A 12008-nucleotide genomic window follows, 5' to 3' on the forward strand; every position below is an offset into this window, starting at 1 on the left:
ATTTTTTCATTTATTGAGTAAATATTTACGATTGATATTTTATCTAATTTTGTACATCCTTTAACATATCTTAAAAATTTCATTTGTGCAGATTGTATTCTATTAATGTCTCTTTGTTTTGGTGTCCATGTTTCAGAACCATAAAGAAGTGTTGGTAATTACATTGTAAAATTTCAATTGTGTTTCTTTGTTTGTTTTCTTAGCCAGAGTTCTTTTTATTGTTCCACATATATTTTGGAATTTTGCCAATTTCTGGTTCATATCTGCTTCGACATCATATGTTATATCACATCCTAGATATTTCAAATGTTTTACTTGTTCTAATATTTTATTGTCTATAACTATTTTTGTTCTCACCGTATTTTCCCCCTTAAAATCCATTGTTTTTGTTTTCATTGTGGATATTTTAACCTTATATTCTTCTTTTATTTGGTTTAATTTAAACGCTGCTCTTTGTAAATTATCTTGGCTATCTTGAATAATTACTTGATCATTTGCAAATAACAGTGTATTAATCCTATTCTTTGTATTTAAATATATCCCTGTATTAATTTCCTCTTTCATTTACATATCATATCCTCATAACGAAACAGGCCTACGTGCTCTGGATTCATTAGGAAATTTATTATAGTTACACACAGAGCGTACAAATAAAGAAGAAATATATAAGCTTTCGGCTATATGGTAGCCTTCATCAGAATTAAAAATACATGAATGGCAGTTGGAATGGAGATGTGCACTGCCAGGTGCGTGAGACGCGAGGTTTAATTGTTTGTTGACGTTTGTGGCTGTGACGCATGATGACGTGGCCAGCGTTTGTCCAATGATAGAACTACTGACTCTGTGATCGGGTTGACTTGGCAACCACTGTTCCTGTTCAAGGATTTATCCGAAGACTTTATATTTAACGATTCCAACCAGGTACGCTTTAGGTAATGGTGGGATCTGTCTACCACCACGACATCGCGGTGTGGGTCGATGTCGTGGTGGGTTGTCCAGACATGCTCGGCGATAGCTGAGTGTTCTACATCCGCTAAACGGATCGCTCTTTTGTGCTCCGAGAGACGTTTCTCGAGTCGACGTCCAGTCTCTCCAAAGTAGCAGCTAGTGCAGTCACGGCAAGAGATGCGGTAGACCAAACCGCTCTGCAGAAGGGTGGGGACAGGTGTTTTCACGTTGGAAATGAAAGAACGCAGTTTCTTGCCTGGGAGTTGGATGCACTTTATCCCGTGTGTTCTTAGGATTCTACCGATCTGTTGTGACAGGTTGGGGTAGTATGGGATAAATGCCCTCGTGGATGGCTCGTCACTGTTGGTGTTGTAGCTGGTCGTCACGATGTCAAGTGTCTGTAGATCACACCTGTCGAGGACGTCAATGGGGTAGCCACACCTCGTAAGGTCTACTTTGACCCTGGTGATCTCTTTGCGTCTTTCATCAGCGGAGCTGGAGTGTGTCCAGGCCCGAGTAAGCAAGGTTCGGGCAGTGGAGAGGAGGTGGCCTCGCGCGTGTGCTGACCGGAAGTTGGTAAACTGGCCAGCACACATGGGCTTTCGATAAACTGTAGTCCTCAGGTATGTGTCTTCACGTCGGACAAGTGTATCTAGGTATGGTAAAGAGTTGTTCGACTCCAGCTCAATCGTGAACTTTATGAAGGGCGATAGTGAGTTGAGGTATGATAGAAGTCGCTGACCTGAGTCTCTAGGGATGACCACGAACACATCGTCAACATAGCGACACCAAAAGGCGATGTGATCTGGTGCGTGTGTAAACGCACGTCCCTCTAACTCCTCCATCACGATGTTTGCTGTGACTGAGCTGACAGGGGAACCCATGGCCGTGCCATGTATCTGCTGGTAGACTGAGTCATTAAATATGATCGCACCCCCTGTTAAGCACAGTCTGAGGGCGGCGGAAATGTCATCGGGTGTGAGACCAGTTCTTTCGTTGAGGGTTCTATCATTGTCCAAGAGTTGTTTTGCACAAGAAATGGCAAGTACCACAGGGATGGAGGTAAAGAGCGATATGACGTCGAACGATGCCATAACGATGCATGGAAGAAAATATACCCACGTATTCGTGGGTATATTTTCTTCCATGCGCCATTTAAATAACTTTAAGTAATTTCCGCCCAGGCCTTATTAGCATTAGCATTAGTAGAGGCATTTGATGCAAGAAAGCAAGCTTATGCAGCATCAGCCAAAAAAAAACCCACTTCCACTTCACCACTCTGTTCGTTCAAAATACCTATCCAGCTGAGCCTTAAACTTATTTAGGCTATCAACCTCCACCACAAGGGATGGAAGTCTGTTCCACCAACCAACCACCCGCTGGCTAAAGGCAAATTTCCGCACGTCTATCCTATATCTGTCTTTCCTCAATTTGAATTTATGCCCTCTCAGGTGATTTTTCTGAGCTAGAGGAAGAATCCCATCAGCATTGAGCATGCTTAAACCATTCAAGACTTTATACACCTCTATCAGATCACCTCGCTGGTGCCTAGTCTCCAGACTCTGTAATTTGCAAAACTTAAGCCTTTCTTCGTAAGAGCACCCCTTTGTTCCATTCACTAATCTTGTTGCCCTTCTCTGTACTCATTCCAGCAGCTCTACATCCTTCTTGAAATGAGGCCTCCAGACCTGTATACAGTACTCTAGGTGTGGCCTGACCATCGCCTTATACAATGGAATAATCACCTCCTTATCCCTGCTGGAAAAATTCCTGTATATCATTGACAATACTCCATGAGCTACTCTTGCAGCCCGTCTGCACTGCTCAGAGAACTTCATATCTGCCTGCACAACCACCCCCAAGTCCCTTTCATTCTCTACCACTGTCAGTGTAGTACCACAGAGTTGATACGTTGCTCTGGGGTTGCTGTTTCCCATGTGTAGTACTTTACATTTGTCAATGTTAAACTTCATTTGCCATCTGCTCAACCTTTCCAGATCCTGTTGCAGCAGCATAGTGTCAGTAGTGTCCTTGACAACCCTGCCAACCTTTGTATCGTCTGCAAACTTGGACATTAAGCCCGATATACCATCATCAATATCATTTATAAATACAGAAAACAATAATGGACCCAACACTGAGCCCTGAGGGACTCCACTAATAACATCAGTCCACGATGAGCAGTGTCCATTGATTACCACTCTCTGTCTTCTCCCCCTCAACCACCCCTTTATCCATAGCAGCAATTTGCCTCCAATGTCACACTGCTCCAATTTGTGTAGCAGCCTTCCATGTGCAACAGTATCAAAAGCCTTTCTAAGATCCAAGTATATAATATCAAAGTTATTCCCTGCATCCAGTTCCTTTGTGACTGCATCATAGTATCCAATCAAGTTGGTCAGGCAAGACTTCCCCTTAACAAAACCATGCTGTGTCTGAGCTATAACTGAAGTCTTGTCTAAATGATCCTGCAGTGCTTCTTTAACCAATGCCTCCATTAATTTTCCTGGAACAGAAGTTATCATCAACGAACACTCCTATGACATTTTATGTCTACAGGAGCCTTATTTCTCCAGACAAGTTCACAGATGAAATTCAAAGGCCATGGGATTTCCGATTTCCTCAATAATCATACATTTAGCAGAGGGTCTTCCAAAAACAGCCATCATTGTCTTCAATGATTCTCTTGATGTTACTGCAATATCCTCCCTATGCACCCAGAGATTCTATATAATCTCTCTCTACATGGTAAGAATATACCCAGATCCTTGACATAATGTAGCCTCGACAATGCCTCCCGCATACACATTACTCGCACTCCCTCCAGTTACTATCCGGCAGAGTAGAGGTAGCAAGATTATACACTAGCTGATCTGGAAGCTTCCTAAAGAGTTACCAGTAGGTTTGGTCCGGTGTACTAACTAGTGGACCGCCTGTGAACACCGTAATTGTTGCAAAAAACCTTCTGTTGTAATCCACAAAGAAACAACCCAAAAAGCATAGGTTTAATTACATATATAGTTCATAAATTTTTTAAAAAATTGTTACAATTGTTACATCTGCATCAGCTTTATTTCACCAATGAAATGGAATTAATTAAAATAAACTTTTAATCATAGATAACCACATTTAAAATTTCAAAATTGCACAATGTGATAAATATAAATATAACAAGTGAGGAAAAGCATATTTGCCACTTAAAGAAAACTTTTACCCCTTGGAAAAAAATGTATTATTATAAAAACAGTATTTTTTTTTTTTTTCTTTTTATATTTGCAAAGCTGTAATTAGATATGTAGAAGTAGACACTATTTGTAAGATAAACTATATGTGCAGAAACATTTTTTGTTATTGTTTTCCCTTAAAAAGTCACTATTGTGCTTAACTCTCTTCCTTTCTTTCGTTCTCTCTCTCTCTCTCTCTCTCTCTCTTTGTCTGACAAGAACGTAATCCGCCTTCTCCAAGTCCATATGCTGGAGATAAACTCAGGTGGAGAAAGGATCAAATGCAATGGAGGCACACTACAGAACAGACAGAAAGGTGAGTATTTGGCATATATATCATTTCTTCCTGAAAATAATGCAAACATAAAAAATTGTGCTAATGAATAGTATTTTCAATGTTAAAATTAATATGATTAATGTAGCAGTAGAGAAAAGTAGCTTTTCTAACTGTTTTTAAATCTTTCCTGCACAGAAACTAAAAATTTAACATCACTAAAACCATCAGCATCCTCAAGTTATAGTATAGGATTTCATCTAATAGCACTTAAATCTGTTTTCATTGAAAATAGCTTAGTATAAAGTCATAATGATACTCTTTCAACTTCTTGTACTAGTTTTGTATTTCAGAGTATGGAATATGAAATAAATGCATTGTTTGTATTAATCCAGCAGTCATCTGTAACTGTAGAATTTTGTGCTTCTCATTTAATTGGATTTAGGTAAATTAATTGCCAAATTAACACACCCTGGTTAATGTAAGAATAACCCACTGTTTTGATTTTCAAATCCCATTTTGGAACAAGGTTTGCATAGTGGCATGGGTATTGCGAAATCCCACTATAACCAAGCCATAGGAACAGTGGTAAATGCTTACTGTCTAATTGGAGAACTGTGGGTGCCTCTTGCAGGTCAACAGAGGTCATTAAAAGCATGTGCATGGGTAGCTTTTATTTTGTGCATTGGGGGAGCAGTGCAGAGACACTAGCACTCTCTCATGTGAGATGTTTTCAGCCTGGGAAAGCTCCGACCTCATGCATATGCATATCGCATTGCAACTTCATAAAAGGATAACGTCTAGCACTGGATGTGGAGTTCAGACATTCTATTTATAGAACAGTGTGGGTGTATGTCCACAATAAAAAAGGTTGGTTGCTGGTTATTGGGAAGTGAAGAGTTTGGTAAGATATTAGGGCTTCATAGTCAGCGTCCTGACTGGAGCAGCACTTATGGTTGTTCACTGATGGAGGGAGCAAAGAAGGCCACTGCCCAATCCCTCTGGATGAAGTTGCCCATAGAAGACAGAAAGGGAGCGAAGAGAAGGATGAGGGTAAGTTAGAAATCACTTTTTCATAGGTATGGAAGGACATTGTTAGGAAAGGATGATTGTTAGAAAATGATAATGGAACAGAAATTACCATAATGTTGATTCTTACCCATAAGGAATGATAATGATATAATGGTTTCTTCCTAAGAATATATATTTCTTCTTAATGCTTTATGCCTAGCATATCTTGTGTTTCTTAGTATTCTTTTAACATAATAGATATGGCTAATGAATTGATATTTCCAATAATGTGTTTTCTGTGTACTAAGGTAAAGTAAATAACAAAGGCTACTTGTGTGTAACTTCTATAATATGGGAAAAAGCGAGTAACTATTATAACTACTTACTACGTTGTCTTATTTTCATACATGTCGCAAATGTTATTTTAGAATTCTCATATATTTAATCTGTTAAATCTTCTTGAATGGAAAGTGTGATGTACTATTGTTTTTCTTTGCTGTTATAATAAATGTTTTGTTTGAAACGATTGTTTCTCTCTCTCTGCTAACTCTTCATTTACACCAGAGAAAACCCAGCTGTAGGAACTAGATATATGTTTATTGCGGCGTTAGAAATTTTAAGCTAATTTGCATAACCAAAGTTTCTAATGTAAACACAACACTAATCCGAATCACAATATTTTATTGGTGGGGTAATTCTCTCCCTCCTTTTAAAATATTCAGGATATACGAGATTATTGTCCTATTTTATCACTAGACAGATACATTATGCTAGACGAATGTTTAGAACATATGAAAGGGTCGACGGTGACTAAAAGAACCATAAGTACCCTGATGGTGAAAATATTAGGAACACTTTAACTCCCTCTCTTCATACAGCAAACATAGAACCACAAGAAGAACCCCAGAGGAAAAAAAAAAACTGGTAATGCCTCACCTGTTAGGTGAGGCATTTAAATATCAATTGTAAATTAATTGTTGGTTAAAAGTTAACAGAACTTACAGAACAGAGCTTTACTTCAATAGTTTTGGAAGTAAAGAGTTGTTTAATTAAACTCAAGAAGGACATTATGTGGAGCCACTCAATAATACTAATATTTTTAAGACTCCAAACAATCCAAATAACTAATTAAATTGGCAGTGTTTCAGATTTCATTATAAAAATTTCTTTCAATATCAGAATCTTTTTGCTATCATTTTTGGTTTCTATACAGTTATATACAAGTGAGATTAACAATACATGACATGAACACAGTTCGATAGGTAATAGAACCCAAAAATGATGGTGAAAAGGTAGATTTCGATAGAGTAGGTATGGTTCATGATTAAGAATAAGTCTGAATTTAAATTTACACTCTACCAGATAATATGTACAGAGATTTATGCAATATAATATATCTTAGTTGGGGATTTTTTTAACTGGACTTTTAAAACACATTATATGTAATGAGACTATATTTTAATAAGAAACTAGCATTTAAAAATATGAAACTTTCTTAAATGACTTCATGGAAGTAAATGATGATTAATCCTTCTAATAAGGAGTCACAAACCATGGACTTAGAAATAATCAAGTCAATGCATGTACAGCAGGCCCCCATTATAATGCGGTTCGCTTTACGCTGATTCGCTATAACGCTGTTCTTATATTATAACCCGTATCTGACTATAACGCTGTCACAGATCACTATAACGCTCTTTTACAGATTACATTTTTGACATATTAACGAAATAAATTGTTTCATTTGATGGAGTCGATAGCTTGAAAATGAATATCAAAACAGCATTAAAACGTTTCCCACGCCGACTTCAGAAATTTTCCCACGCTCAGTGAAATTTTCTCGCACGCTAATTTAGTTTCAGTACAGTGACTTGTTACGTAGTTCCGAGATCAACATTTTAAAAAATGATCAAGTATATTGCTTGTAATATTTGCGTTATATGCATTTATCCGAAGTCTAGTCATCACTCAGTAGAGTATTAGACATCGTGCGTAACGGAAAATTTACTTGAACATTGTATCGTAATTAATTCAACCAACGCAGTTACATTTTCGAAGAGCTAATAATGACTGAAAGGAATGAAAAAGCAACAACGTCTGGGCGCAGTACGAAGACTATAAATGTAAGAAAAAGACTGAATTTGAAAATTAAATTAGACGTTTTGAAGCGAATCGATTCCGGTCAACGACAAATGGATGTGTGCCATAATTTAGGACTTGCAACTTTAACTGTAAGAACAATTATGAAAAAATAAAGAATTAATTTTTGCAGCGGGAAAAATAGCTGTTCCACTGCAAGCAACTAGGGCTAGGCCGGCTATTAGGATTGAAATGGAAAGACTAATTTTATTGAAGATAATATTCCAATGCAGAATTCAGTTAAGTTAAATATTAAAAAAAAGAGAGAGAGAGAAAGAGATTAGCCTACATGATGATCTGAAGAAAATTCGCCTAAAAAAAAAAATGTGGAACCATTTAAAACTGGTAAGGGCTGGTTGAATAGATTTAAAATCCAGGGAGAAACCGCAAGTGCAGATCAAGGAGCCGAAACTTTCAAAAAAGAACTTGCTAAAATTATTGAAGAGGGGGTATTATGTGATATCCTTCTCAACAAGTTTTTAACATAGATGAAGCAGGACTTTTGTGGAAACGAATGCCTAAAAGAAGTTTCATATTGAAAGAAGAAAAAAACATGCCAGGTTTCAAAGCGACGAAGGATCGGTTTTGTTGGTTATAACGCTGCGGGGGATTTAAAATTAATACCCCTTTTAGTTTATTTGGAAGAGGGCCAAAGTTCAACTCAAAATTTACACATTTTTCATGATTAAATTCATCAATTAAATTAAATTCATTATTTTAATTGGAATTTTAAATTTACTTTTGATACGCAAGTAGTTACCACATAATTATACATATGCAATGCAGAATATTTTATATGTGTAAATATTTGAATATTAAATATTTTGACCAACATTTGTGCATCTTTTCATTACTGTTTATTATTCATTAGGAAATATCCTATGGCACCGACCGCAGCTCATAAATACATATGTTACCTTATGGGAAAGCGGCGCTCGCTTAGCGCGGATTCACTTAGCGCTCTGTTTTTCCGGAACGAATTATCAGCGTTAAGCGGGGGTCACCTGTACTTACTGGATGGAGTTCTAAAACTTGACCAGGACAAATTATACCACACTGAGGAACATAGAGAAATATATAAACTGTTTTGAATACTCTGATTAGGGGACCAACCAGTGGGAGCAAGAACTGGTAGAGGGTAAGGTTCTTAGCATCTACTTTATTAGCACATGCTAATATCAACACCTTATATGATTTGTTAATCACTACTATCCAGTTGCCACTTGTTTGCAAGAATCTAATTTAACCCCATACATGTCCTGCTCCCATTAATATATATATATATATATATATATATATATATATATATATATATGTTTTAAAGGAAGCAACAGTTTAAGATATTATTAGTTAGTTAGCATTTTTGGTTGGCAGTCGAGGTGAGCGGACGCGCTTCGTCAGGGCTCCTCAGTTAAGTGGTTTTGATTACTGTTGATTAGTGCTTTTAAATATTTGATTTATTTAGATATTGTTGGATTATTTCGTTATAGGTTTTCCTGTAACAGTTTGATTTTAATAATATTATAGATATAATTTTTTAAAGTTAATTTTCATTGATATTTGGCTAATTTTATAATGGTAGTTACGAGATCTGCCTTAAACACGTCACAGGGTATCGTGACTCACACGGAAATAGCTGATGCCGATTTACGGGTGAGTCATGATTTAATCCGTTGCAGAACCTGTGGAATGGTTTCCAAGGTCTGCCTGGTGACTAATCACAGCTCACCTGGGGATTCTTTTCTTTGTGATCGTTGTAAGGAGTGCACCGATCTTAAATTTCAATTTGGTGCACTGATGGAACAATTTGAGTCCCTGAAAAAATGGGTGCTTGCCCTCGAGAATAATGCATCTGGGAGCTCGTCAGGGACTCAAGACTCCAGCAATCTACCAAGTGATGCACAGGCCTCAAAACAGAAAAACCAAGTGCAAACTACTCTTGTTAAAAAGGACATTGTTTTATTAGGAGACTCAATTGTCAGGGAAACGGGGAATATTTTTTGTAATAAGGATAGGTGGAGTAGAACCAGGGTATGTCTGCCTGGAGCAACTATTAATGATGTCACCAACAGATTGTCAGATTTTAAGGGGGGTAAAGAGAATATTATTATTCATGTGGGGACAAATGACATTAAACGTACATGATCCGGCGATTTGTTGGAAAAATACAGGACCATGCTGAGGAAATGCCACAAGCTAGGCCACAATGTCTATGTGTCTGCAATTCTGCCCAGAATTGCAGACACATAGACATTGTGGACCAGACACGATAGGAGGGATTATATGTTAAAAGCCTTGTGGATTAACTCCAGACTTGAAGGACTCTGCAAGACTTTAGGGGGGAAATTTCTATCAGCATGTCCCACACTTGTAGGTAGAAGGAATTTCTTTTGTAGAGACGGGATACACTTAAACAAAGGTGGTGCAAAAGTTTTTGCCAGTATTATTGAGGATACTTTAAAGGTTCAGGGAAACTGCTAGTTGGGGGGGATGTGGGTAATACTGACACGCGTTTATCTGATAATATTGGTCAAAGTAACTCTTGCACATACCTCAAGAGCTCTTGAGGTATGTGCAAGAGTTACTTTGGAGTAGAACCAGGGTATGTCTGCCAGGAGCTGACAGTCTTATCTGTTACCCCAACTGGACATATTATCTAGATGTTCTGGGGGCAAAAACTTTTCAAGTGAGCGGGTAGCTAATGCCAGGGAAGCGAGCCTAAAAAAATTCAAGGGTTGTGTTAGGGTAGTTAAATATACAAGAACAGTAAGTCTTAATTGTTTATATAGTAATGTTAGAAGTGTCGTCAATAAAATGAGCAAATTCAAACTGCTGGTTAAAACGAGTAAAGCGGACATAATAGGACTTACGGAGACGTGGTGCTACCCAGAAATTGGGGATGATGAGTTTCAGTATAGCTTGTATAATGTATTTAAGAAGGATAGGGTAGATAGAAGGGGTGGTGGGGTAATGCTTCTTATCAGAAGCAGCCTGAGTGTGATGATAGCTTTCCCGGATTCAGATGTTTCACATGCTAATATAGAATCTGTATGGTGTGAGATAGTTGGAAACAGAGGTATAATGCGAGTAGGACTAATCTACAGACCTGGTGATTGTGAAGATTATGACAAAAGCCTCTACATGCAAATGGAATGGGCAAGTAAGCGTCAATGTCTTATTATGGGTGATTTCAATTTGCCTCTAATTGATTGGAGTAAATGGGAAGGAAACTCGACATGGGGAACAAAATTTTTAAATCAACTAGATGACTGTTATATGTATCAACATGTCAGGGAAAGTACTAGAGAAAAGAATGTTCTAGACCTCATCATCACCCATGAATCAGATGACATAGCAGGGCTGACAGTAGAGGAACCAGTAGCAGGAAGTGATCACGGAGTTCTACAGTGGATGATGAAGAGAGAAGTAGCAGTTGTAAAAGGCAAAGGAATGGGTTTTAATTTCAGAAAAGGAAATTACGATGCCTTAAGGTACTACATGGCCTCTTTTAACTGGGTAGATATCGCACAGAGAATGAATACATTTGAACTGTCATATGCTTTTAAAACATTAATCATAGATGCCTTGAATGCATATTTACCATTAAAAAAATACTCCACGAGGAGGGTTCCAAGTTGGATGAATAGTGAAGTTGCCACATTACTTGAGCAGAAAAAGGTGGCACGGAAAGATTACAGAGCAATAAAAAGTACTGCAGCCTATAACAGCTACAAGATGATCTGTAATAGAGCCACAGAAAAGGTTCGACAGGCAAAGGCAGTTTATGAGAAATCACTAGCAAACAGAGCAAAGAGGGGGGGGATAAGGAATTCTCCACATATATAAATGCCAAGAAGAAGCAGGACAAACCAGATCGGACCTTTACATAAGGGAAAGGGGGATAGTATTAAATGCACCAGCTGCCATTGCAGATGAACTCAAACAGTTATTTTGCATTGATATTTACAGAAGAAAAACAATTTGTGGCATTGGGAAATTGTGGGAGCAAAGGTGAAAAATATATAATTAATGATATTGAAATTTCTCAAGATTATTTAATGAAAAAGCTTTCGAGCCTACAGGCCAGTAAGGCTCCTGGAGTTGATGGAATATACCCTATAATCTTAAGGGAGGCGGCAAGTGAGTGCATTGAACCATTGAGGGTAATTATGCGAGCATCACTAGACTCTGGGGAGATTCCCTTGGATTGGAAAAGTGCCAATGGATCTCCCATTCATAAGGCTGGCTCTAAAAGTGAAGTGGGAAATTATCGACCTGTCAGTCTGACTTCAGTGGTAGGGAAAATCATGGAGGCAATGATCAAGGGTGGAATTCAGGATCATTTGAATCGAATTGAAATTCTCAAGGATACTCAGCATGGTTTTGTAAAGGGAAAATCATTTTAACAAATC

At 37.8% G+C, this 12008-nt stretch overlaps 1 protein-coding gene across 1 annotated transcript in view; it reads left to right on the forward strand.

Annotated features, from left to right (window-relative positions):
- Zir (dedicator of cytokinesis) overlaps positions 1-12008 on the forward strand; it is an 869757-nt gene that overhangs the window by 529279 nt on the left and 328470 nt on the right. Inside the window, 1 exon segment of the mRNA XM_090382918.1 lies at positions 4392-4488. Coding sequence (XP_090239044.1) covers positions 4392-4488 — 97 coding nt within the window.

The sequence above is a fragment of the Mastigoproctus giganteus genome, chromosome 10 (genome assembly GCF_048544385.1).
Source record: "Mastigoproctus giganteus isolate SK-2022 chromosome 10, ASM4854438v1, whole genome shotgun sequence".
NCBI classification, from domain to species: domain Eukaryota; kingdom Metazoa; phylum Arthropoda; class Arachnida; order Uropygi; family Thelyphonidae; genus Mastigoproctus; species Mastigoproctus giganteus.